General features: G+C 51.5%; 1 protein-coding gene across 10 annotated transcripts; it reads right to left on the bottom strand.

Annotated features, from left to right (window-relative positions):
- Positions 1–4,237: 4,237 nt before the first annotated feature.
- Positions 4,238–25,751, bottom strand: RBCK1 (RANBP2-type and C3HC4-type zinc finger containing 1; the record flags this gene model as incomplete). 10 transcript variants are annotated; one of them, XM_080716357.1, is made up of 12 exons in its annotated part: positions 4,238–4,523; positions 6,446–6,589; positions 6,832–6,930; positions 8,501–8,680; positions 13,718–13,829; positions 14,514–14,674; positions 15,265–15,438; positions 15,507–15,622; positions 17,267–17,465; positions 17,544–17,637; positions 24,009–24,231; positions 25,711–25,732. In XM_080716357.1, the coding sequence occupies 12 exons, from the start codon at positions 25,730–25,732 to the stop codon at positions 4,443–4,445; spliced, it is 1,605 nt and encodes a 534-aa protein (XP_080572483.1). In that variant the 3' UTR covers positions 4,238–4,442. The 10 variants fall into 10 exon arrangements, with proteins under 10 accessions (XP_080572483.1, XP_080572485.1, XP_080572487.1 ...); XM_080716359.1 differs by having other exon boundaries at positions 24,087–24,231; XM_080716361.1 differs by having other exon boundaries at positions 14,514–14,638; positions 24,087–24,231.
- Positions 25,752–27,647: the final 1,896 nt, after the last annotated feature.

Below are 27,647 nucleotides of genomic sequence, written 5' to 3'. Positions count from 1 at the left end.
CGAAGCGACTCGAGTGGTGTGGGCGCTAGTCTGGGAGCCCTTGCTTGCTTTTCACACGCTGCCCTCGGATGCCTTCAGCTCTGCAGGCTGGCATTTGGCTTTGGAACCTAACAGCCTGCTGTGAACACACCCCCACCCACCTACACAGTTTTCATCCACGGCAGGAGTGGTTGAGAGTACTGGTGTGGTACTGGGGATGGAGCCCAGGGGCATTCTACCTCTGGGCTACACCCCAGCCCTATTTTTTTAAAAAGTCTTTATTAAATTTTTTTTTCCAGGTCTGGGGATGGAACCCAGGGGCATTCAACCTCCGAGCTACACCCCCTGCCCTATTTTTTATTATTTATTTTGAAACTGGGTCTCACTAAGTTGCAGAGGGCCTCGCTAAGTAGCTGAGGCTGGCTTTGAACCTGCGTGATCCTCTGGTCTCAGCTTCCCAAATGCTGGGATTACAAGCGTGCGCCACCACACACGGCTATAAAGTCTTTATTTTAAAACAGGGTCTCACAGCCAGGTGTGGTGGCACACGCTTGTAATCCCAGCGCTTGGGAGACTGAGACAGGACAGAAGGTTCACAGGTTTGTAGCCAGCCTCAGCAATTTACCAAGACCTCTGCAATTTAGACCCTCTTTTTTTTTTTTTTTTTTTTTTTTTTTTGGCTGTGCTGGGGATGGAACCCAGGAGCAATTTACCTCCAAGCTACACCCCCAGCCCTATTTTTTTATTCTTTATTTTGAAACAGGGTCTCACTAAGTAGCTGAGGCTGTCTGTGAACTGCGATCCTCCTGTCTCAACTTCCCAAATGCTGGGATTACAAGCATGCACCACCACACCCGGCTTAGACCCTCTTTTAAAATAATAAAATGGAGCCGGGCGTGGTGGCGCACGCTTGTAATCCCTGCACTTGGGAGGCTGAGACAGGAGGATCGCACAGGTTCGAAGCCAGCCTCGGCTACTTAGTGAGACCCTGTTTCCAAATAAAATATAAAATAGGTCTGGGAGTGTAGCCCGGAGGTAGAAAGCCTCTGGGTTCCACCCCTAGTACCAACAAAAACAAAAACAAAATAATAAAATGGGGCTGGGGGTGTAGCTCAGAGGTAGAATGCCCCTGGGTTCAATCCCCAGTACCAGGGGAAAAAAAAAAAAAAAGAATCAATGCTATCTGAGACGTTGATGTTTCCCTGTCCGGGTGGAGATGTAAAAGCCCAAAGCTGAGCTCGCCTCTCTGTCCCATACTAGCCCATGCTGCCCTTTGAGGTGGCAGCCATGAAGTTCACACAGCTGCAGAGGTTGCTGCTCTGCTCTGGCAGCTCACACCAGAGGATTGAACTGAAATAGAAATTCTTTTTTTATTTTTTGGTACTAGGAATGGAACTCAGGGCCATTTTATCTTGAAGCTATACACCCAGCTCTATTTTTTATTATTATATTTTTCTCTTTTTTTGCGCGGTACTGGGGGTGAAACTGAGGGTCATTCTACCTGAGTGAATCCCCCAGCCCTATTTTTTATTCTTTATTTTGAAACAAGGTCTCACTGAGTTACAAAGGGCCCAAGTAGCTGAGGCTGGCTTTGAACCTGCTCAATCCTCCTGTCTCAGCCTCTCAAATGCTAGGATTACAAGTGTGTGCCACCATGCCCCGCTTATTTTTTCTTATTTTGAAATAGGGTCTCACTTGAGTTGCAGAGGGCCTCACTTAGTAGCTGGGGCTGGCCGTGAACTTGTGATCTTGTCTCAGCCTCCCAAGTACTGACTTTACAAGTGTGTGCCACCACACCCAGCTAGGAATTTGAGCGGCAAATTCATGAGCAGTTTCATAAGGGTTGTTGGTTGAAGACCAAGTGGGTGTGTGTGTGTGTACACGCATGTGTGTGTTAATGAGGCCTGTACCCAGTAGTGCTCTACTGCTGAGCTAAACCCCCAACTCTACTATACCTTTTTTTTGTTCTTTTTATTTTTGGTGGTACTGGGGTTCCTGGAGGCCCTTCTACCTCCGGCTACACTCCCATGGGCTACACTCCCAGACCTATTTTTTTATACTTTTTTATGTGGAAATAGGGTCTCTTAAGCCAGCACTTAAACCTGCGCGATCCTCCTGTCTCTGCCTCCCAAGCGCGGGGATTGCAAGCATGCGCCACCACGCCTGGCTATACCCTTTGTTTTGGTACTAGAGATTGAACCCAGGGAGGGGCATTCTACCTCTGCCCCTAATCCTTAGAGGTATACCCCCAGCCTTTATTATTTATTTATTTATTTATTTCTGCAGTACCTGAGCTACGCCCCCAGCCCTATTTTTTTATTCTTTATTTTGAAACAGGGTCTCACTGAATTGCAAAGGGCCTCACTTAATAGCTGAGGCTGTCCTCCCAAATGCTGGTATTACAAATGGGCACCACCATGCCTGGCCTTTTTTTTTTTTTTTCCCCTTCCAGAGAGGGTCTCACAAAGTTTCTCAGGCTGGCCTTGAACTTGCAATCCTGTGTCAGTCTCCTGAGTAGCTGGGAATGCAAATATGTGCTCAGCTCTGAGAAACTAGAAAATTGAAGGAAGAGTATGAATGGCGTAAGTAGAAGCTGAGACATCCACAGGTTTGAGGCCAGCACACAGTGATTTAGCTAGACCCTGCTTCAAAAATAAAAAGGGCCAGCTGGGGGGTGTGGTGGCGCACGCCTGTAATCCCAGTACTTCGGAGGCTGAGCCAGGAGGATTGCAGGCTCACAGCCAGCTTCAACTACTTAGTGAGGCCCTCTGAAATTTAGACCCTGTTTCAAAATAAAGAATAAAAAAATAGGGTTGGGATGTAGCTCGGAGGTAGAATGCCCCTGGGTTCCATCCCCAGTACCTCACAAAATAAAAAGTAAAAAGGGCTGAGGCTAGTAGCAAGGCATGGTGATGTACGCCTGTAATCTCATCCTTGGGAGGCTGAGACAGGAGGGTGATCCCAGATTCTAGAGCAGCATTAGCAATGTAGCAAGGCCCTTAGCAACTTAGTGAGACTTCCAAAAGAAGAGAAAAGGGCTGTGGCTCAATGGTAGACTGTCCCTTGGCTTAAACCCTTGAACCAAAAAAAAGTGTCTTTTTTTGGTTGTTTTTTTTTTTTGCGGGTCTGGGAATGGGACCCAGGGGCATTTGACATCTGAGCTACACCCCCTGCCGTTTTTTTATTTATTTTGAAACAGAGTCTCACTGAGTTGCAGAGGGCCTCACTAGGTAGCTGAGGCTGTCCGTGAACCACAATCCTCGGATTCTCCGGTCTCAACCTCCCAAATGCTGGGATTACAAGTGTGCACCACCATGCCCCAGCTTCATAGCCCTATTTTTTTTTTTTTTGGTGGTATTGGGGTTCCTGGAAGCTCTTCTACCTCTGGGCTACACTCCCAGACCTACTTTATATTTTTGAAACAGGGTCTCTTAGGCCAGCGCGACTGGCTTCGAACCTGCACGATCCTCCTGTCTCCGCCTCCCAAGCTCCGGGATTACAAGCGTGCGCCGCCACGCCCTGCGAGACCCTGTTTTAAAAAATAAAAAGACAGGTTGGGCAAGGTGGTGCACTCCCAGCATTTGGGAGGTTGAGAGAAGAGGGTCACGGTTTGCAGATAGCCTCAGCTACTTAGGCCCTTTGCAACTCAGTGAGACCCTGTTTCAAAATAAAGAATAAAAAATATGGCTGGGGGTGTAGCTTGGAGGTAGGATACCCCTGGGTTCCATCCCTAGTACCACCAAAATAATAATAATAAAAATAGGGCTGAGGGATTTGGCTCAGAGGCGCCCCTGAGTTCAATCTCCAGCACGCCCAAAAACAAAACAACAGATCACCTTCATATCATCCCCGAGAGCTAAGAATCCTGGGACTCTAGGCCCAACATGATATTTACCCCTCAAGGAAGTCACACACACCCCCACCTGTTAAGTCATTTTAATTTGCTCACAGGTGACAGAGGAGACACAGGGCAGGTCCCAACAGGCTGTGCACTCTCAACCTCCCCATTTCTCTCTGGCTCCAAACAGGGTCCCAGCAGCTCTAGGAGCCCCAGGCTTCCAACAGCAGAGACAGCAAATTCACTCTAGAAAGCCTGCCATGGACGGGGTGAAGCTATGGGTGCCTGGTGTCCCCCAAGTGTGCTGCGGGAGGAGTGTGGGGTCCCACGGAGCCTCAGAGGCTCCATCAGCAAGACCTCTGCCAGGGGCTGTGTTTAAGACTGGTGTTAGGCAGAGGTGAAAGGTCTGGCTGCAAACCCTAGGGAAGGACAAAGGCACTGGAACGCGATGTGACTTCAAACAACAGCTGGCTCAGGTGAGGTCCTTGTTACACCTGTCACAGGCCATCCCTACAGGGCAGGGCCTCTGCTCCACCAAAAGCACGAAGGTATCTCAAAGGCCAGATTCAGAGCCAAAGCCCAGCCCACCTTGGCTGTCAGGGTCAGTGCGGGGCTTGGCTGTAGCTCAGTGGCAGTTCTGACAGCTTGGATGGCAAGGGGTCCCATTCACCCGGCAGCGGCAGCCCCCACTGGTGTCTCCTGGGCCCTAGAGGACAAGAGGAGGGAAAGACATGTCAGGGTGAGGAGGCCAGACCAGGTGCCACCTCATCAGGCCACACTGGGCTGGGCCCTGCAGGTTCTCCTCCCAAGAACATCCTCTGGCCTCAGCCACCGGATGGAGGGAGTCACAAAGGCCTTTCCTGGTTTCCTGCAGCATCCCCAGTACAAGGTCTCGGTCTGCCTTCCCCTAGACCCAGAGCAGGAAAGGCTCTGATGGCTCCTGGCAGTTTAGACTGGTGCACACTGACCCCATGGAGGAGGGCAGCTTCCTCTGCCTCAAGTCTGCCTGTAAGCCACACTCCCGGACCTGAGCAATGGCAGCCGACATCTGCAGAGCCTGGCCGTGGGGCAGGTTCTGCCCAGCATTTCTCTCATGCTTTCTCCTTTGACCCTGAGACGCCTGAGAGGCCCCACTATGATACTCACTTTGCAGAGGAAGAAACAAGCTGAGAGAAGAGTGTGCCAAGGCTGAGGCCTCCGACGCAGACTGGGCCTTTCCTGGCTGTCCTCTGGGGCAGCGGTGGACAGCCTTCCTGGAAAGGCCCAGTCTCAGGCCCAGCAGGCCTTGTGGCTTCAACTGCTGCAGCACAAAAGCCCAGACAGCAGTGGCAGGAGCTGCGAGAGGGCACGGCAGGCAGCGCGCCCACAGGGTTGTGCTGCGGCACTCACATCTAGGTCTCATCAGCTTCACATCACAAACTGCGATGGTCTTTTGTTACTTTTTACACCATTTAAAGATGTTAAAAAAAAAAAAAGCTGGGCGTGGGGGGTGCACACTTGTAATCCTAGTACTTGGGAGGCTGAGACAGGAAGATCACAGGTTTGCAGCCAGCCTCAGCTACTTAGTGAGGCCCTCTGCAACTTAGACCCTGTTTCAAAATAAAGAATGAAAAAACAGGGCTGGAGGTGTAGCTGGATGGTAGAATGCCCTTGGGTTCAACCCCCAATACCACACACACACAAAATGTAAAAAAGCCAGGCCTGAGCTGGGTGTGGTGGTGCACACTTGTAATCCTAGCATTCGGGAGGCTGAGACTGGAGGATCATGATTCGCGGACAGCCTCAGCTACTTAGGCCCTCTGCAACTTAGTGAGACCCTGTTTCAAAATAAAGAATAAAAGCCGGGCGTGGTGGCGCATGCTTGTAATCCCAGCGCTTGGGAGGCTGAGACGAGGATCACGCAGGTTCGAAGCTAGCCTCAGACACTTATAGGCTCTCAGCAACTTAGTGAGACCCTGTTTCCAAATAAAGTATAAAAATAGGTCTGGGAGTATAGCCCGGAGGTAGAAAAGCCTCTGGGTTCCACCCCCAGTACTACAAAAAAAAAAAAAAAAAAAAAAAAAAAAAAAAAAAGAAAGAAAGAAAAAGAAAATAAAAAAATAGGGCAGGGGATGTAGCTTGGAAGTCAAATGCCCCTGGGTTCCATCCCCAGGCCCACCAAAAAAAAAAAAAAAAAAGCCAGGCCTGGTAGTACATGTGCACCTCTAATCCCAGAACACGAGAGGCTGAGACAGGAAGATTGCAAGTGCAAGGACAGCCTTGGCAATGTAGTGAGAGGACATTATAGCGAGGCCATTTCGAAACAAAAAGAGGCGTGGTAGTATTCACCTGTAATCCCAGTATTTGGGAGTCTGAGAGGAGGACTGCAGGTTTGAAGCCAGCCTCAGCAACTTGGGCCCTTAGCAACTTAGCAAGATCCCTGTTGCCAAATAAAAAGTTCTGGGGGTGTAGCTCAGAGATGGATGGAAGGAAGGAAGGAAGGAAGATGTAAAAGACTTCTTACCTAGTAAGATATACAAATATAGGGAAGGAGCCTGGTTATGGCCCACAGCCCCCCTCTCCAAGGCAAACCCCACAAGAAGGTCCTCCCTGTGCCACCCCTAGCCCTCGGCTCCCCAGAGGACTCACCCCGGGGCCCCAGCGTGGGCCCTTGGTCACCCAGCAGATCTCAGTGTGGCAGACCGTGCAGCGGATCCAGTCACAGCCATCCTTCTTCTGTACCACGATCTGGCACTGCGGGCAGTGCATGGCCTCACCCTGTTGCAGCAGCACCTGGAGGAGGTGGTGCTGAGCCAGGGCTGCTTTTGCCCCACCACCTGCCTCCGCTGGCCAGGTGTGCACTACCACGCCTGTCACTGCGGTTCCCTCCCTCCACCAGGCCTCTGGCTGCTCTGCCTGGCCGTCTGGCCTAAGGCCCATCTCTGGATGAAGTGCGACCAGAAGGGCGGGCTGAGGTAGGCATGGACTCAGCCCCCAGAATGCGATCCCCATGCCCTCGGCCCTGCCCCGCTCACCCTCAGCATCTCTGTGGTCTGCCGGGCAGCCTCGTCGTTCTGCGCCCGCAGGGCCAGGTCATCCTGATACTCTTTGCAGTTCATGTGCTCATGGATGGCCTGTGGGGTGGGGCTCCAGGTGAGAAGGCACCCAGGGCTTAAGGAGCTGGGGAGGGCGGCACAGCAGGCACTGGCCCTGTGCCTAATGCCTCTCGATGTAGTCAGCATCAGGGACTTGCTTTATAAACCACACACCTCAGTCGGGGATATGGCTCAGTAGTAGAGCCCTTGCCTAGCATGCACAAGGCCCTGGGTTCAATCCCCAGTGCCACACCTAAATAAGTAAATAAGTAGTAAGATGAGCCAGATGTAGTGGCGCACGGGTGTAATCCAGTATGTGGGAAGCTGAGACAGGAGGATCACAGGTTGGAAGATAGCCCCAGCAAGTAGTCAGATTGCATTAATTTAGCTAGACCATTTCTACCTGTGTGTGTGTGTGGTACTGGGGATTGAACCCATTTTACCTCCAAGCTACACACCTAGGCTATTTATTTATTTATTTATTTATTTATTGTGGTACTGGGGATGGAACCCAGGGGCATTCTGCCTCCGAGCTATACCCCAAGCCCTATTTATTATTCTTTATTTTGAAACAGGCTCTCACTGAGTTGCAAAGGGCCTCAATTAAGTAGCTGAGGCTGTCCATGAATCTTGATCCTCCTGTTTCAGCCTCCCAAATGCTGGGATTGCAAGCATGCGCCACCATGCCTGGCTTTAGACCATTTCAAAATAAAAATAAAACAGGGCTGGGGTCTAGCTTGGAGGTAGAATGCCCCTGAGTTCAATCCCCAGTACCACAAAAATAATTAAGCTGGATATACATCTTACATAAAAGGACATGGCCAGGTCCTCAATAGGATCATAATTATACTACTTGTTTTAAATACTTGCAGCAGAAACCCCTCTCCCACAGGCTGCAGCCCCTCTCCCACCCTATCCTGCCCTTGCTACAGCCCAGTGCTTGAAGACTAAGCTTGCCTGGACTGAGACACACAGGTATTTTTGTGTGTGGTACTGAGAATTGAACCCAGGGGCATTCTATCTCTGAGCTACACACATAGCCCTTCCTTTTGTTTTGAAACAAGTCTTGCTAGGTTGCTAAGACTCTTGCTATGTTGCTAAAACTGTCCTTACACCTGCAATCCTCCTGTTTCAGCCTTCCAAGTACTGGGGTTACAGTCATATGCCACTGCACCAGCCCTAAGGCTTGCTTTAATGGGCAGCTTTTGAGGGCACGGGACAAGCATAGGCCTGGGAGAACGGTCAGGCGGGGCTCAACCTGGATTTGGGGCCAGAGCTCAGCTTAGGACAGGGGTTGAGACAGTGGGTTGGTCTCTGTGGGGGCCAGGTTAAGCACAGTACAGAGCCTGGCTTGATACAGGGTCCAGGTTTGAAACTTGGATGAGGTCAGGCTCAGTATGGGACCCAGATTCAGTGTGTGACTGGGTCTGGAGTCGCTCAGTGTGAGGCTCGGCCTGCAGCTCAGGGCCCAAGCCCGGCTCTCACTGACATTCAGCTTCCAATATGACTCCCGGGCCGGCGTCTTCCCTCCCTTCCCAGGGGAACGAGCTCTGACTTGCAGCAAGTCCCCATAGGATGAGTTGATGAGGCGTGTGGACCTCGCCCCTACCTTGCACAGCAGGCAATTAATGTGGAAACACACAGGGCAAGGAAACTCGTTGACATCGTCCTCAAAGAAGCACCAGCCCTTGCAGTCTGGGGTCTTGCAATGGTAGCTGAAGGCGCTACGGTTCTCAGCAATGGAGACGCCCAGGTCCAGAAAGCGCTGGTAATCCTCAGGGCTCAGCAACTGCAAGACACCGATCCTGTCGCTCAAGGCTCAGAACGCCTGACTGATGGTCCTCAGTGCCACACATCCTCCAGGAAGCCCCAGCCTGCACACTCCAACCCAGTCCCAAGCTCGTGCTTTACATGACCCTTCTAGTATTTAAAAACTTGATTCAGCCGGGCATGGTGGCGCACGCTTGTAATCCCCGCACTTGGGAGGCTGAGACAGGAGGATCGCATGGGTTCGAAGCCAGTCTCAGCTACTTAGTGAGGCTTTTGGCAACTTAGTGAGACCCTGTTATCAAATAAAATATAAAAAAAGGTCTGGGAGTATAGCCCACAGGTAGAAAGCCTCTGGGTTCCACCCCAGTACCATCAAAAAAATAAAATAAAATAAAAATAAAAACTTGATTCAAAAAGGAGATTAAGAGCCCTGAGGATAGAGGGTGGTAAATGCTACACAACAATGTAAATGTATTTATTGCCACAGAATGCACACTTAATGGTTAGGATGGCAGGGCATGGTGGTGGATGCTTATAATCCTAGTACTTGGGAGGCTGGGACAGGAGGATATAGGTTCGCGGTCAGCCTCAGCTACTTAGTGAGGCCCTCCGCAACTTAATGAGATCCTGTTTCAAAATAAAGAATAAAAAAAATAAAAAATCAGGCTGGGGATGTAGCTGGGGCTGAGTGTAGCTTGGAGGTAGAAAGCCCCTGGGTTAAATCACCAGCACCACACACAAAAAAAATCTGGGCACAGTGGTACATGACTATAATCTGTCGGGGCCCACTCGGCTGGACCGAGATGGCACCCAGGCTTGTTGCCAGCGTGGACTCAAGATGGCGCCTAGGCTTGCAGCCAAGTCACGAGGCTCACGAGGCTGGCGGTGCCCTGATCCTGCGCAGTGAGCCCTATCAGGCACCCTACGGATGATCAGTGATGCAGCGCCTTGTGCTACCACCAGCCCGCCTATGAGAGGGTTAGAAATGCGCATGCCCTAGCTGTGGGAAGCTTGGGGTTGGTGGAGTGATGAGGGAGGGGTTATGAGACTGATATATATTTGCCTGCTGTGCGCAGCAGCAGCAGCAGCAGCAGCAGCAGCAACAGCAGCATTATTATTATTGAGAAGGAGCATTAAAAGAGGAAGTAGCTTCATCAACAGAGTCGGCGTTCGTTTGTTTCTTCCCTAGGCTCTGCTGGTCAGAGCCTTAGGGATGCGATAAATCTCAGCTGCTTGGAAAGCTGAGGCAGGATTATAAATTAGAAGCCAAGCCAAGTATGGTGGAACAAAGTTGAATACCCAGTACGTTGTCGTCTGAGATGGAGGATTGCAGGTTTGCAGCTGGCCTCAGAAACATGAGGCCCTTTGCAACTTAGACCCTGTTTCAAAATAAATAATAAAACGCCGGGCATGGTGGTGGCGCACACTTGTAATCCCAGCATTCGGGAGGCTGAGACAAGAGGATTGCGGTTCACGGACAGCCTCAGCTACTTAGTGAGGCCCTCTGCAACTTAGTGAGACCCGGTTTCAAAATAAGGAATAAAAAATAGAGGCTAAGACAGGAGGATTACAGGTGTGTGGCCAGCCTCAACAACTTAGACCCTGTTTCCAAATAAAAAATAAAATAGGGCTGGGGGTATAGATTGGAGGTGGAAGGCCCCTGTGTTCAATCCCCAGTAGCACATAAAAAAGGTAAATAAACAAAGTTTCCAAATAAAGATAAAATAGGGGTGCAGGTGTAGCTCAGAGGCAGAATGTCCCTGGGTTCCCCTCCCCTCTCCCACAAAAATAAAATAAAATAAACACACACACATGAGAAGAGGCATTGTGTGTGTGTGTGTGTGTGTGTGTGTGTGTGTGTGTGTTTTGTGGAACCCAGAGGCATTTCACCTCCAAGCCTGATTTCACTCTCTTATTTGTTAACAGGGATCATAAGCATGCACCACCACACCCAGCTAGTATTGTGTTGATGAAGCATTATTTATAAACGGAGAAACTGGAATTGCTAAGAATCAACTGGATAAATGCCACAGAGATTTGGATTCTGTAGCAAAATAGTAAAAGCTTGTTGGTTACAATGAGGTAAAAATCACATGTTCTTATCATGCTTGGGTGGCAATTACATGAGTTACATTTCTCAAAGCTCATCCACCTGTACACATACAGTGAGTGGGTGCATTTGTTGTGTAAAAAGTATTAATTTTAGTGGGGCGTGGTGGTCCACACTTGTCATCACAGGACTTGGGAGGCTAAGAGGACCACAGGTTCACAGCCAGCCTCAGCTACTTAGTGATGCCCCCCATTTCAAAATAAAAGAATAAAGTAGATCTAGGGGAACAGTGTGGAGATAGAGGGCCCCTGGGTTCCATCCCCAGTACCACAAAAAAATTTTAATTAACTTTAATAAATTGACTAAAAAAAAAATGTGCCCCAAACATAAAAATGGTAAGAGAAACAGGACAAGATATAATTTTGTGGAAGATGTCCTGGGATGGAAAGGTTATGGGCGAATTTTCTGAATCTTGGTTTCTGCTCTGGTGCTATGTGGTTTAGGCATGTTTGTTGTTATAAAAACAGTCTCCAGCTGCCTATAGTCCTAGTACTTAGGAGGCTGAGACAAGAGGACTGCAAGTTTGAAGTCAGCCATAGCAGTTTATTTTGCTTATTTTTTTGGTACTGGGGATTGTGTGCGAGTATTGGAAAGAGGCATCAAAATGTATTAAGGTGCTGGTATTGGAAAATTGCTTTGATAATTTCCAAAGTGTAAAATCTAGTCAGAGTTTAGGTGCTGTGCAAGCACTCAGGCAGGGAGGGGGCTGCCACGGTTACAATGCAGAGTTCCTCTCTGTCTTTGCCCTTCATTCTAATCATTAACCTATAGTAAAAGCCTTAGAGTCAACTGAAGCCATTAGCCCTAAAATTACAATAGAGGCAACCAGTGCCTCTGTTTACCTCCTCTCCTCTGGGATCCGGCCTGGGTATAGGAAAGGTAAACTTTGTGTGCGGCTTCAAAGCACCTTAGTTGATGAGCAACCAATACTGCCCAATACAATAGAGACAAGGGCCAGGTAGATTCTTGACCCTTGCACTTAGGAAGTGCACTGTCCGGAGACAAAGGGGAACCGCCTGGCTAAGGATTAAGTAACTAGCCCATTGCCTTGGTAACGCTGATGAGAAAGACACCAATACAAAAATCTATTTAAGGGTTGGGGTCCCCAAAAGGGGCCAGAGTTCCATTTTTGGGCTCCCCAGCATGCGGGTCAGCACGCTGCTTTTTCTTTCTCTTCTCTATTTCCTACTGCTCTATTTTCTAATTTTGTAATAAAGATTTGTTAAAGCTGCACTGAGCTGCCTGTTAGTTTTAATTTTTCTATTCAACCAGCCTTAGTTGAATAAGAAAAAGAACCCCCACCATTTCAAACCGTAACAGATTGAACCCAGGGGCATTCTACCTCCGAGCTTCACTCCTGTCCTATTTTATTTCTTATTTTGAAACAGGGTCTCACTAGGTTGCTGAGGTTGGCCTTAAACCTGCGATCCCCACTTCAGCCATCATGCCTGGCTCAGACGCAGCAATTTAGTGAGACCCTGCTTCAAATTACACGACAAAAAGGGCTAGGAGTGCCGGGCGTGGTGGCACACGCCTGTAATCCTCACTTGGGAGGCAGAGATAGGAAGATTGTTCAGGTTCCAAGCCAGCTTCGCTGGCTTAAGAGACCCTGTTTCCAAATAAAAAAATAAAAAATAGGTGTCTGGGAGTGTAGCCCGGAGGGAGAAGGGTTTCTAGGAACCCCAGTACCACCAAGAAAAAAAAAAGGGCTAGGAGTGTAGCTCGAGATAGACAGTCCCTGGGTTCCATCCTCAGCGTCAAGATGACCACTCACCTGATTCTGCCTCCTCTTTCCCTGACACATCTGACCATCAGAGGCTTGGACCTGATGGAGCCTGCTGGCCCCTAACAATGTTCCTTCACAGAGAAGACTCCTGGGCCAATGACTCCAGACGCCAAGGATAGATCCAGGGTCTTAGAGTTGTGGCTGTGTCTCGGGCATCTCTTAAGCCACAGTGAGGACGCTGCAGCAGCACCCAAACCTGAGCCATGGAGGGAACCTGATCACAGGCGACCTATGCGCAGGGCCGGCAGCACACACAGGCAGACGTGACCCCCTCGGGGGCCCTGGGTCTGAGCGGCCCGGGGGAGTGGAAGGTGCTCCAGCAGGGCCCTCCCACCTCTCCAGAGCCCGAACCCACCACCACATGAGCAGGCCTCGGCTGCCTGCGATAGGCCCCTGCCATTCTGGAAGAGACCCTCAAGACGCAGCCGACCAGGGACACACCTGCCAGCCCGGAAAATAGCCTGACCCAGCACGGACGGTGAGAACCGCACTGATCAGCCCCTCTAGAAAGAACTCAGCAATTCATGAGCTAAACTGCTGGAAGCCAGGTCTGGGGTGACTTGTTGAATAGCAGTGGCTTACCACGTGTCAAGCTCCACTTTAGATTCTTCACACACTCCCTTAAGCTTCCCAACCCTCCAACCAGAAATCCTTGAAACTTTAGCAGAATAAGAAAGGGAGACTGAATGCCCCACGCTTGTAATCCCTGCGCTTGGGAGGTGGAGACAGGAGGATCTCACAGGTTCGAAGCCAGCTGCGCTGGCTTAAGAGACCCTGTTTCCAAATAAAAATATAAAATAGGTCTGGGAGTGTAGCCAGGAGGCAGAAGGGCTTCCAGGAACCCCAGTACAGCAAAAAAAAAAAAAAAAAAAAAAAAAGAAAGAAAGAAAGAAAGAAGGAAAGAAAGAAGAGAGACTGAGTGCCTTGAGGTTACACTCCAGGCCCTCTGGCCCCACGCTCCCCTACTCCTAACCCCTCTGCTGTCTTCCCTGCAGGAAGGAAAATTAAAGCAGCCAGTAAATTTCAGCTACTTCCGCAAATCCCGTCCTGGCTGACCGCAGGACCTGCAGAGAAGGCTCCTGAGAAATCTGGTGTGAGACCAGGACTCCTACGCGTGCCCACCCACCGGCCCAGGGCCCCTCCCTCCCCACTCGCCTTACCGCCCGGATCTCCCTCTCCAGCAGCTTGCCGGGGCACGAGTAGGTGCTGTCAATGAAGGGGCAGGAGACCTCTGCCTCCTGGCTGTTGCGGATGGTGCCCTGGAGGCACTCCCTGGGAAGGGGAGGGAAGTTAGGGTGGCCACTGTTCACCAGGGACGCACCTGGGCCCAGGTGGACTCCTCCTCCGCACTCCTTGCTCTCACCGCTGCCAAGGCTCCTCCTCCACTGCCCCGGCCCTGGTGACCTCAGCGGCTTCCCGCCCCGCACAGTCCACTCTCTGCAAACACATCCCTCCCAGGGGCCTCCTGTGCTGCCCAGAACAAACCTGCAGCCTCAGTGCCACTCAAGACGTGACCACCCGCACCTGTCCTTCTCCACGCCCCCTTCACCCGTCAGTGAACCAGCAGCCTCCAGGGGGATGTCGGCTGCAGGGCAGGAAGGCACCTGGCTCTAGCACAGCTCTACTAGAGACCACTGCAGCCAACAATCACGTTTTCTTAGGCAAGGGGTGCAGGATGCCTGAAGGGATCACACCTCGGACCCGTGTACATGGACCCGGGCAGTCCAGGGAAGAGCACGGGTGAAGGTTCTGGAGCCAGAGTGTTTGGGTTCCTTGGGGGCTATGTGACCTCGGGTCAGTTGCTTGGCCTCTCTGTACCCCACTGCTCATCTGTGTACCAGACAGGTGTAGGTGGGCATCCAAAAAGATAAAAGAACAGCCCCTCCGCCCTGATGTGGGCTGCACTGGGCGCACCTAGGTGTGACAGTGTCTGGTCTGCGGGTTGGGGGGGCGCACCTGCAGAAGGTGTGCAGACACTCGCGCAGCACCACGGCCTCCCCAGGCACCAGCAGCGAGTAGCACACGGGGCACTCGGCGGGCTCCGTGTTCAGCACCAGGCTCCGCTGGTCCAGCCGCACGTGCTGCAGGTAGTTCCCCTCCTGCTGCCGCTGCTTCCGCTGCGCACACGGGCCGGCCGGGGCCGGGGCCAGGCGAGGTCAGGGGCTGCGCAGCGCCCGGCGGGGCCAGGCTGGGAAGGTGGGGCTGAAGCAGGCCCGGTGGGGAAGGCGCCAGGGTCCGAAGGTGGGGAAGGCGCCAGGGTCCGAATGTGCGGGGCACCGGGGGAGGATGGGGCGGAGGGCAAGGCGCGAGCTGAGCTGTGGCAGTAGGTGGGGTGAAGCCGGGAGGGCGCGGGGAGAGGAGCCTGCGCGCCGAGGGGCCCCTCCGAGGGGTCTGTGTGGCTACCGTGCGGCCAGACACCGGGCAGGGGACAGGGGTGACATGCGAGTGTGGGGAATGGGATCGGGATGAGGTTATGACTGTCAGAGCCGGAGTGAGTGCGGGCTGCGTGGAGGCCAGCTGCCTGTCAGGGCGCAGTGAGGAGCGGAGTCTGCAGCCTGGTGCAGGGCGCCCTCCGACAGCGGCTCAGTCAGGAGCAGGGGCCGGGCAGCGTGCGGGGCGGCGCGGAGGGCGCGGCGGCGGGCTCCCTTCCTGGCCGGCCTTCCCCCCTCGGGGCCGCAGGAGTCTGCCCTGGGCTTGGGGCGCCCACCTGCTGGTACTGGCGCAGGGCCTCCTCCTCTCCCGCCAGGCGCGCTCGCTCTTCCTCGTCGGGCTGGTACGAGGTGGGCACCTGGTAGGTCTCCGGCCGTGCCTGGCAGCACATCTCGCAGCCGGGCCGCGTGGGCTTGTTGATGAAGGTGCAGCCGGGGCACTGCCAGCCCACCTGGGAGCAGAGGCCGTGAGCTGGTGGCTGGGTGGCCCGGGCGGGGCGGGAAGGCGGGAGCCACTCACCGGCGGCTCAGGCGAGGCGGGCTGCCCCTGACCCGGCTCCTGGGGCGCACCAGGCTTGGGAGGCCCTGGCTCCTGGGGGCCACGCGGCTGCAGCGTGAGGTCCTTAAAGCCCAGATCTGCGGAGAAGGATGTGTGTAGGGAGGATGTGTGTAGGAGGAGTGGGCCCAGGCACCCAGCACCTACCTTCCCCTCTCTTCTCGGCTCAAGGGTCTGGTCCTCACCCCACCTATGCCTGCGCCCCAAACCCCAGGCAGGAGGGCCACAGCATGCCCTGCGGCTGACTGCCCAACACCATCACCCAGAAGAAAGAAGCCGGGACTTTTCTGGTCAGTCCAGGCCAGGGGAATCAGGCCCCAGAAGATCCGCCCTGGAGGAGCCGGAGCTGACTGATGAATGCCCGGTGTCCAGTCATGCACTGCATCAATGTTAATTTCTTGAATCTGAGAGCTGTACGTGGTAACTAAGAAAAATGACTTTTCTTTCTTTTTTTTCTTTTGTACTGGGAATGGAACCCAGGGGCTTTCTACTTCCAGGCTACGCTCCCAGACCTATTTTATATTTTATTTGGAAACAGGGTCTAAGTTGCTGAGAGCCTAAGTAAGTAGCTGAGGCTGGCTTCGAACTTGTGCAATCCTCCTGTCTCAGCTTCCCAAGTACTGGGATTACAAGCGTGCATCACCACGCCTGGCTATGACCTTTCTTTTTAAAGAAAGGCATGATGGAGAATTTGGGGGAAAGGGACATCTGGTTGCAGCTTATTCTCAAATGGTTCTGAAAATAAAATAATTTTATATAGAGAATAAAGAAAATCAAATGCAATAAAAAGTTAATATTTGGGAGCCACGTAAAAGGCACATGGCAACCCACACAGTTCTTTGTACAATTCTGAATTTTTCTGTGGGTCTAAAATATTGTAAAAGTAAAAAATTTAGCCGGGTGTGGTGGCGCATGCTTGTAATCCCCGTGCTTGGGAGGCAGAGACAGGAGGATTGTGTAGGTTTGAAGCCAGCGCGCTGGCATAAGAGACCCTGTTTCCAAATAAAATATAAAAATAGGTCTGATAGGTCTGGGAGTGTAGCCCGGAGGTAGAAGAGTTCCATCCCCAGTACTACCAAAAAAAAAAAAAAAAAAGTAAAAACTTAGAATAAATAATTAGAATAGTTATAATTATCATCATACTGAATTTATAATTTTTTTTTAGTGGTACTGGGGGTCGAACCCAGGAGTATTCTACCTCTAAACTACATGTTCAGTTCTAGTTTTATTTTCTGAGGCTGGCCTTATATCTTCCTCTCAGCCTCCCAAGTACTGAGATTACAGGTACACGTACCAACACACATGGCTTCAGTTTATAAATTTTTTTTTGGGGGGGGTGGTACTGGGGTTCCTGGAAACCCTTCTACCTACGGGCTACACTCCCAGACCTATTTTTATACTTTTTTAAAATTTGGAAACAGGGTCTCTTAAGCCAGCGCGGCTGGCTTCGAACCTGCGCGATCCTCCTGTCTCCGCCTCGGGAATTACAAGTGTGCACTACCACGCCCAGCCAGTTTATAAATTTAAGAAACTACAGAGATTGGAATGAACTTACATAAGGTCAAGCAGCCTCCACATGCAGAGCCAGGCCTAGACTCGGTGCTCCGCTGCCTGGGTCTTGGCCCCTTCGCCCCCGTGGGCAGCGCCCTTGCCTGGAGTCCAGGCACTGACTCGCTCACAGAAGCCCCAGGTGAGTTGGGCTCCACCACACAGCCAGGCCTCACCTTCCAGCATCCGCAGCTGCCGCTCCCGCTGCAGCTCCTGAGGGTTCAGCGAGGTGTTGGAGGCTGACAGCAGGTAGAGGTAGGCGCGATCCCCATCCCGCCGCACCCCATGCGAGTGCAGGGTCTCTTGGTCTCGTGCTAGCCGCTGCCCGATCACCCACTGCTGCAGTGTGGGTGGGAAGCCGTAGTCCAGGAAGACCTGGCAGGGCCAAGAAAGGGAGTAGGAAGGCAGGCCAGAGATGGAGGAGGAGGACCCTCCCTGCAGCTCCCCACTCACCATGTCCTTGAGGGAGGCCACGGTCATATAGGGGCGCACTGTGAGCCAGATGGTGACAGTGTGCATCTGGGCATCCTCCAGGCGCACATACAGCCTGCAGAAGGCAGGGACCGGCGAGCCTGGTCACCACCTCTGCCCCAGCTCAGAGGGCCCAGGCTGGGGCGGGCCAGCCCTAACTCCCACGCCTGTGCTTCTTCCCCTCTTAGGGCTACTGCTTACGCCCTCGCTAACTCCATACCATTGTTAGAATGAACTCAGCGCAGCCCACAGGGCAACCCTGCCCCACCTCTCCAACTTCTTCCCTCTATCCCCTGGCTCCTTAGCCAAGCCACCAGGAACTGTTATTTTCCATGTGCCAAGACTACGAACACAGGTCGCAGGGGGGACCTTAGATTCCTTTGCTGGTGTAGGTCCCTGAACCACTTTGAGCAGCAAAGTGCCGGCTATATCTCTACCAAAATTCGTATAAGCTGGGCATGGTGGTGCACACTTGTAATCCCATCATTTGGGAGGCTAAGACAGGAGGATCTCAGTTTGCAGACAGCCTCAGCTACTTAGTGCGGCCCTTTGCAACCCAGTGAGACCCTGTTTCTTTTTTTCTTTCTTTTTTTTTCCTTGCAGGTCTGGGGATGGAAGCCAGGGGCATTCAACCTCTGAGCTATACCTCCTGCCCTATTTTTTATTCTTTATTTTGAAACAGGGTCTCACTAAGTTGCAGACGACCTCACTAAGTAGCTGAGGCTGTCTGCGAACCACCATCCTCTGGTCTCAGCCTCCTGAATGCTGGGATTACAAGCATGTGCCACCACGCCCAGCAGTGAGACCCTGTTTCAAAAGAATAAAAAATAGGGCTGGGAGTGTAGCTCAGAGGTAGAATGCCCCTGGGTTCCATCCCCAGTGCCACACACACAAAAAAAAGAATAAAAAAATAGGGATAGGAAGCTGGGCATGATGGTGCATGCTTGTAATCCCAGCATTTGGGAGGATTAGGGTTCGCAGCCTCCCTCAGCTACTTAGTAAGGCCCTTTGCAACTCAGTGAGACAGTTTCAAAATAAAGAATAAAAAATAGGGCTGGGAGTATAGCTCAGAGGTAGAGTGCCCCTGGGTTCCACCCCAGGTACTTGAAAAAAAAAAAAAAACCAAAAACATGAAGTGCTGAAGAAAGCTGGAAAAGGTGTTGCGCACCTGGAATTCCAGCTACTCGGAGAGTTGAGGCAGGAAGACTGCAAGTAGGAGACCAGCAAGACAACTCAGCCAGCCGGGTGTGGTGGTGCACGCTTGTAATCCCAGCATTCCGGAGGCTGAGATCGGAGGATCACAGGTTCGCGGACAGCCTCAGCTACTTAGTGAGACCCTGTTTCAAAATAAAGAATAAAAAATAGGCCAGGGGGTGTAGCTCGGAGGTTGAATACCCCTGGGTTCCATCCCCAGAACTGGAAAAAAAAAAAAAAAAAAAGACAACTCAGCCAAACATCTCAAAACAAAATTTAATACACTGGACACAGTGGCACATGCTTGTGATCCCCCAGTACTTGGAGGCTGAGACAGAAGGATAATAGGTTTGAAGCCAGCCCCAGCAACTTAGTGAGAGAAACCGTTTCAAAATAAAAAATAAAATCAGGCTGGGTGTATAGCTCAGAGGTGCAACATCCCTGGGTACAATTTCCTAGTACTACAAAAAACTAAAATAAAAATGCAGTTTAATAAAGGGTTGGGGAAACAAAAAACAAACAAAAAAATAAATAAATAAAGGGCTCCAGATAAACCATGTGTGGTGGCACACACCTATAATCCCAGTGGTTGGGAGGCTGAGGCAGGAGGATCACAGGTTCATGACTAGCCTCAGCTACTTAGTAAGGCCCTCTGCAACTTAGTGAAACCCTGTTTCCAAATAAAAAATAAAACAGGGCTGTTGGTGTAGTCTGAGAAGACTAATGGGTTCAATCTCCAGTAGCACACACACAAAAAGAAGCCTCATCCACTGGTGGGAATGTAAAATGGTGTAAACACTTAAATACTTCAGAAAAAAGTCAGGCAGTTCCTCAAACAGCTGAGCAGTTACCATCTGAGCCAGCAATTCTGCTCCTACATACATACCCCAGAAAAATTAAGACATCCACACAAAACTTGGACACATGTGTTTACAGCACTATACTTCATAAAAGCCCAAAACAGCTAGGTGTGGTACCGCACGCCTGGGAGGCACAGACGGGAGGGCCACAGGTTCAAGGCCACCTCAGCAACTCAGGCCCTCAGCAGCTTACTGAGGCTGTTTCAAAATAAGAAATAAAATAAGGCTGAGGGCAGAGTGCAGAGGTAGAAGGCCCCTGGGCTCCAGCCGGGTGTGGTGGCGTACGCTTGTAATCCCGCGCTTGGGAGGCTGGGACAGGAGGATCGCTCAGGTTCGAAGCCAGCCTCAGCTACTTAGTGAGGCTCTCAGCAATTTAGTGAGACCCTGTTTCCAATCAAAAAATATAAAATAGGTCTGGGAGTGCAGCCTGGAGGTAGAAGGCCTCTGGGTTCCACCCCCAGTACCACACACACACACAAAAAAATAGAAGGCCCCTGGGCTCAATCCCCAGTACTACACACGCATGTGTACGCGCACACACACGCGCACACACAAATAAATAAAATAACAATAGCCAAAAATACAAATAACCCAAGTATTCATCAGTTGACTAATGGATAAAGATAATGTGATTGGTCCATACAATGGATTATTATTCAGGAGTAAAAAGGGACAAATTATTATTAGTATTATTATTAGTATTATTAGTATTATTATTTGTGTGTGTGGTTCTGGGGATGGAATCTAGGGGCATTCTACCTCTGAAATACAACCCCAGCCCTATTTTATATTCTTTATTTTGAAACAGGGTCTCACTAAGTTGCAGAGGACCTCAATAAGTAGCTGAGGCTGTCTATGAACCCTCAATCCTCCTGTCTCAGCCTCCTAAGTACTGACTGGGATTACAAATGTGTGACACTATCCTCGGCTTTGAGTCTTTATTTCCAAACAGGGCCTCACTGAATTGCTGCGGCTGGATGTGAACCTGCGATCCTTTCTCAACCTCCCAATTACTGGGATTACAAGCGTGAGCCATCACACCCACCTTAAAAAGGACAAATTCTGATCCCTGGCAAACATGGTGGAATTTAAAAAACATGTTACGTGAAAGATGCCACATGAAAACATGTGCTATGACTTCACTAATATGAAACTTCCACAAGAGACAGACCCTTAAATACAGACTTAGTGGTTGCTGAGAGTTGGGGGAGGGTAGGGAGGCGAGTGGCCGCTAATGAGCATGTGCTTTCTTTGGTTACTGTTGTTTTATTTTGTTTTATGTGTGTGTGGTGCTAGGGATGGAACCCAAGTGCATTCTACCTTCAAGCTATACCCCAAAGTCCTATTTTATTTTATTGTAATTTAAAAACAGGGTCTCACAAAGTTGCTGAGGGTCTTGATAAGTTGCCACGGCTGGCTTCAAGCCAGAAATCTGCCTGTCTCAGCCTCTCAAGCACTGGAATTATAGGTGTGCACCACACACCTGCCTAAATATATTTACTACACACCTTCCTAAATGTTTTTTTTTTGGGGGGCGGGTCTGGGGATGGAACCCAGGGGCATTCGCCCTCCGAGCTACACCCCCTGCCCTAATTTTTATTCTATATTCTGAAACTCGGTCTCACTAAGTTGCAGAGAGCCTCACTAAGTAGCTGAGGCTGTCCGTGAACCTCCAGTCTCAGCCTCCCAAATGCTGGGATTACAAGCGTGCGCCACCACACTCGGCTGCAACTTATTTATTTATTGGTACTGGGGACTGAACTCAGGGACACGCTACCACTTATTTCTATTTTATTTTGAAACAGGATCTTGCTAGGTTGCTGAGGCTATCCTCAAACCTGTGATCCTCTTGTCTCAGACTTTCCTGTCTCATGACAGCCGTGTGCCACCTGAGAAGTAAAATAACCTGCCCTACACCTCACAGTGGTGGCAGAACTGGTGTTTGAAGCCAACTCTCCCGGCACCAGAACCCAACATAAATAATAACTATTCTAGCCAAGTGTGGCGGCACATACCTGTAATCCCAGGACTTGGGAGGCTGAGAGAGGGGGGTTGCAGTTTCAAGACCAACTTCAGTGAGCTGAGTGTGGCGGTGCATGTTTGTAATGCCAGTATCTGGGAGGTTGAGGCAGGACTGCAGGTGTGCAGCCAGCCTCAAAAATTTTGTGAGGTCAGCTGCAACTTAGTGAGATCATGTTTCAAAATAAAGAGTAAAACTGGGTTCCTCCCCAGGATCTATCATTCATATATTCATATTCATTTCTCTCTCTCTCTCTCTCTCTCTCTCTCTCTCTCTCTCTCTCTCACACACACACACACACACACACACACACACACACACACACACACTAACTTTGTCAATCTAAGATTTTCAACAACCTAGTGAGACCCTATTTCAAAGGAAAATAATGGGCTGAGGGTACAGCTTGGAGGAGACAGAATGCCTCTGGGCCACACACACACACAACAGTAACTATTCTAAACCCAATATAACCGTGCATGCCTGTAATCCCAGTGTTTGTTTGTTTGTTTGTTTTGTGGTAGTGGGAATTGAACCCAGGGGCATTCTACTTCTGAGCTACACCCAACTCAATTTTTTATCCTTCCTTCCTTCCTTCCTTCCTTCCTTCCTTCCTTCCTTCCTTCCTATTTATTTATTGTAGGTCTGGGGATGGAACCCCAGGAGCATTCAACCTCTGAGCTACACCCCCTGCCCTATTTTTTTAGTTTTTTGGTGGTACTGGGGTTCCTGGAAACCCTTCTACCTCCGGGCTACACTCCCAGACCTATTTTTATACTTTTTTATTTGGAAACAGGGTCTCTTAAGCCAGCACGTCTGGCTTCGAACCTGCATGATCCTCCTGTCTCCACCTCCCAAGTATGGGGATTATAAGCGTGCGCCACCACGCCCGGCTTTTATTCTTTATTTTGAAAAAGGGTCTCACTAAGTTGCGGAGGGCCTCCCTAAGTAGCTGAGGCTGACTGCGAACCTCGATCCTCCGCTCTCAGCCTCCCAAATGCTTGGGATTACAAGCGTGCGCCACCACCCCTGGCTATTCTTTATTTTGAACAGTCTCACTAAGTTGCACAGGCCTCACTAAGCAGCTGAGGCTGGCTAGAAACCTGCAATCCTCCTGTCTCAGCCTCCCAAATACTAGAATAACAAGCATGCACCACCATGCCCAGCAATCATCCCAATATTTAGAAGCCTGAGAAAAGGAAGACTGCAAGTTTGAGGAGTCTCTCTCAGCAACCTAGCGAATCACTGTATCAAAGTTAAAAAGGATGCTAGGTGTGGTGGCGCACACTTGTAATCCCTGTGCTTGGGAGGCTGAGACAGGAGGATCACAGGTTCTCAGTGAGCCTCAGCTACTTAGTGAGGCCCTGCAAAACTTAGTGACACCTTATTTCAAAAATAAAGGATAAAAAATAGGGCTGGGGGTGTAGCTCAGAGGTAGAATGTCCCTGGGTTCAATCCATAGTACAGCAAATAAAAAATACAAATAAAAAGGGATGGGGGTACTCATCTAATATTGAAGGGAAAGAGAAGTAAAATAGGATTTGGAGTTAGCCATTCACTGTTACCTTATTGGAATAAGAGCTGCTAAACATAGTTTTGTATCTTAAGGAATGAAATAAAAACTTCTTTAAAGTTAGCTAAGAAGGCCTGTAAACACTAAACTTGTTAGAATATCAGGAAAATGACTTTCTCACTAATGATGCCACTGTGTTAGCTTGACTAGTTAGCTTTTACAGTATTTTATTTGGGGGTTTTTATGACTTCTGTTGAATTAGATTTTCCAAAATCATTGTTAAAGAGTAGAGCTTCACTTTTGGTGGTATCACTTTTTTATTTCTATTTGTTTATGCTGTGAATACCTAAGACGTATTTCTGTCATAGATTTTCATAACATTTCATTAAACTGCTACATATGCTAACAACTTTGAATACCTTGTAAAATCTGAGAAATTGTGTATTTTCACGCAAAAGTCCAAAGGAGCATGCTGTCTTAATTAATGCATGATCAGGATAAGGGGTATTGTTAAAATAAAGCACTAATTTGGAAATTTAAAAAAAAAGGGCTGGGGGTGTAGTTTGGAGGTAGAATACCCCTAGGTTCAATCCCCAGTATTATACACACACACACACACACACACACACACACACACACACACAAAACTATCCTTGGGGCTGCGCACAGTGGCCCACACCTCTAATTCCAGACACTGGGGAAGCTGAGGCAAGGGCTGGGGGTGAATCAGAGGCAGAGTGCCCCGGTTCAATCCCAGTAAAATGAAAAGAAGGCAGGAAGACTATTCTTGGCGATGGAGTAGAATGCAGTAGTAGGGTGCTTGTCTAGAACATGTTAGGCCCTAGGTTTAAACCCCACACCCTCTCCTTGAAAAAAATTCTATAGGTGTCCCATTAAAGTTCAGGAAGCCCCTCCTTGGCCAGCCCCGCACCCCGTACCTGATGTCCTGTGTTGGGGAGATCTCAGGCTTCAGCTGCACCCTCAGGGGCACCCGTTGCTCTGCTAGCCAGATGGCACACTTCATAGCTGCCTGTTCATCCCCACCAGCCACTGCCCGGCAGAGGCTCAGGGCCATCTCCTCTGCTAAAAGCCAGCACAGCAGAGGATTAGCACAGGATTTCCTCTGGGGCAGTGGGAGTGAGGGCTGGGGGAGGACGTGCGCGGTGCACAGTGCCCAGGCAAAAGCCCTTTCTCTGGGAAGCTTTGTTTGACACTCCCATTACTCTCTACCTAAGCTCATTTGGTTCCATATCTGATCAGCTCCTACTGTGGCCACTCAAACAGCCTAGGAGCTGGGATCCAACAGTGGTTAAGTTAAACAGGGTCCCTGGGCAGGCTTGGTGGCCATGCTTGTAGACTTAGTGCTTGGGAGGCTGAGATAGGAGGATCACAGATTAAAGACAAGCCCCAGCAACTTAATGAGATTCTCAGCAACCTAGTGAGACCCTTTCCAAAAAGGAGGGGGAGCTGGGGTACAGTCTGGAGGTAGAAAGCCCCTGATCCCAGTACAGAGAAAGAGAGAGAGACAGAGAGATAGATAGATTGATGGATGGATGGATGAAGTCAGATTGTGGCCCATGTTGGCAAGGGCATAAACTGGGTAAGGAGATCAGGGAGGCCTATGGGAGGTCCTGACATTAAAGTTGAGACCTAAGGGAGCCGGGCGTGGTGGCGCACGCTTGTAATCCCAGCGCTTGGGAGGCTGAGACAAGAGGATCACACAGGTTCGAAGACAGCCTCAGCTACTTAGTGAGGCTCTCTGCAACTTAGTGAGACCCTGTTTCCAAATAAAGTATAAAAATAGGTCTGAGAGTAGAGCCCGGAGGTAGAAAGCCCCTGGGTTCCTCCCCAGTACCACACACACACACAAAAAAAAAAAAAAAAAAAAAAAAAAAAAAAGTTGAGACCTAAGGGAATAGGGACTGGACATTTAATTTATTTTTATTTTTTATTTTTTGTGGCACTGGGGGTGGAACCCAGGGGCTTTTCTATCTCCGGGCCCTACTCCCAGACCTATTTTATATTTTATTTGGAAACAGGGTCTAAGTTGCTGAGAGCCTAAGTAGCAGAGGCTGGCTTCGAACCTGTGCGATCCTCCTGTCTCAGCCTCCCAAGCGCTGGGATTACAAGCGTGTGCCACCACGCCCGGCTGGGACTGGACATTTAAGACCAGGTAGAGAGAAGAGCCTGGGCAAAGGCCTTGGGCAAGAAATGAAGGATCAGGACCAAGAAGCCCGTGGGGCTCCTCTACAGCCTCCAGGGAGATAGGAGGTCACTGAGGTCACCCAGGCCTGCAGGGCCTTGTGGGCTGCCTGTGGGTGGGGGCGGCAAGGGAGCAAGACAAGGAAGGACTGGGCAAGAAAAGAGGCAAGGCCCTCTGGCACCAGGTCGGCTGAGGTCTGTCTCCCCACCAGCCCTGGAGGTTCCAAGCTCAAGGCCTGTGTCCTTTGGGAGTCCCCACCCCTGTCTCAGCACAGAACCTGCCCCAGGCCTCAGGGAACTGAGGGTGAGCAGAGGGAGGCAGGCTGCACTGGGCTCCACCCCAACCCCTTCGGCGCCCACCTTTCTTGGTCTTCTCGTCCATCAGGCCTGGCTACGCCCATACCCCAGAGGGGGCCTCGGCTCCAGAAAGATGCTACCTTCGGGTCACCTGAGATCAATTAAGCAACCAGGAAAGCCTCGGTCACCGCGAGTGGCTTAGGGCGCGGCCAAGGCTCCTCTGCGCCTCGGGGTCGGGTACTACCGCCCCACCGGGCCGGGAGTTCGGGCCTGGCCCGGCCCCGCGCGGGGCCGCGAAAGCGCAGGTGGCACCCAGCCAGGATCAATGGGCGACAGGGGAAACGGCGGGGGCGGGAGAGAGGGAGAGGCCGGCCTGGCGCCCGAGTTCCCGGGCTCCCCTCTGCCCCCACTGTGGTCTGGGACTTCAGCTCCACCCCCCGGGAGACCCCAGGCTTTGGCAAGGGGAGAGGAGCAGCTTCGGCGGAAGAGAAAGTGAAAGTCACGGCCCCGGAAGTGAGGCGGGGGGGCAGGAACACTCTCAGCCCGAGCCCCGCCGCGCGGCGACAGGCGCCCCCGCCCCTCGCTCCCCGCGGGGTCCCGGCCGTGCGCGCCATCACCGCCCTGCCCCGGGCAGCCCCACCCGGCCCCGGCGGGGAGCACGCCGCTCGGGACCCAGCTCACCCGCGGCGCCACGCCGGAGCCGGGACCAGGCCCGGAGGAGCAGGGGCGGGGCCTGGATGGGCGGGGCGGGGCCCGGAGGCGGGGCCTGGAGGGCGGGGCCTGTAGGCGAGGCGGGTCTGGGGGCGGCGCTCGGAGGCTGGACCGGGGCGGAGCTCGAGGGTGGGGCGGAGCCTGGATGCTGAGCAGGGGCGGGGCCTGGCGGGGCGGAGGGCGGAGCCGGGTTCTGGGGCGGGGCCGGGAGGCGGGGCGGGGCTTGGAGGCTGAGTCGGGGCAGGGTCTGGAGGGGGCGGGGCGGAGGGCGGAGCCCGGTTCTGGGGCGGGGTCTGGAGGCGGGGCCGGGAGTCGGGGCGGGGCCTGGAGGCTGAGCAGGGTCTGGAGGGGCGGGGCGGGGCGGAGGGCGAGCGGAGGCTGAGCAGTCCTGTCCCGCCGCTTTGGACCTCGGGTGGTTAGGAGGCTCTCGGTGAGCCTGGCGCCCATCCGGACCTGGTCGACATCCTCGCACCGAAATCGCCGGCGCACCTGTGGGCAGGCTGGGTCCTTGTTCCTGTTTGCCATGGAAAAACGGAGCCTCTGATTATGTAGAACCTGCCCAAAGCCGCAGCACCAGGCTGGAATCCAAAGGCTGCCGAACTCAGGCTTACCCAGACCCTAGGTCTAGATGTAGACCTTTACCCTCCACCTTTGCATCGATCCATTGACGACGTTTAGCTTTGGGAGCCTTTTGTGCGCTCCACCCTCCGACCCTCCCTTTATCTTTCTTCCACTCTTCATCCGGTCTGGGCTCCACCTACAGAGTAAATCCAGGACCTTACCCCTCGACCCCTCCTATCCCTATTCTGCTGAGCCTCTCTGTTGTCTTTTTTTTTTTTTTTTTTTTTTTTTTTTTTTTTGGTACTGGGGATGGAACCCAGAGGCATTCTATCTTCCAGCTACACTCCCAGCCCTATTTTTTATTCTTTATTTTGAAACCTGGTCTCACAGAGTTGCAAAGGGCCTAAGTAGCTGAGGATGTCCGCGAACCCCAATCCTCCTGTCTCAGCCTCCCAAATGCGGGGATTACAAGCGTGTGCCATCATTTGAAGTCCAGAACCAAGCTTCCTCACTGAATTCCTTTTTACCCCTTCCCCTGCCCAGTTACAAGAGCATCCTGTCAAATGTAAATAAAAAGCCCTGTGGTGATGACACACGAGTAATCCCAATACTTGGGAGGCTGAAACAGGAGAATCACAGGTTTCTGGGGGCCAGCCTCACCTGCTTAGTGAGGAATCCGCAACTAAGTGAGAGTTTGTTTCAAAATAATGAATAAAAATAGTGCTGAG

The sequence above is a fragment of the Muscardinus avellanarius genome, assembly GCF_963383645.1.
Source record: "Muscardinus avellanarius genome assembly, chromosome: 19".
NCBI classification, from domain to species: Eukaryota; Metazoa; Chordata; class Mammalia; order Rodentia; family Gliridae; genus Muscardinus; species Muscardinus avellanarius.
Note: the sequence above shows the minus strand (reverse complement) of the source record. Positions and strands in the feature narration are given on the sequence as shown.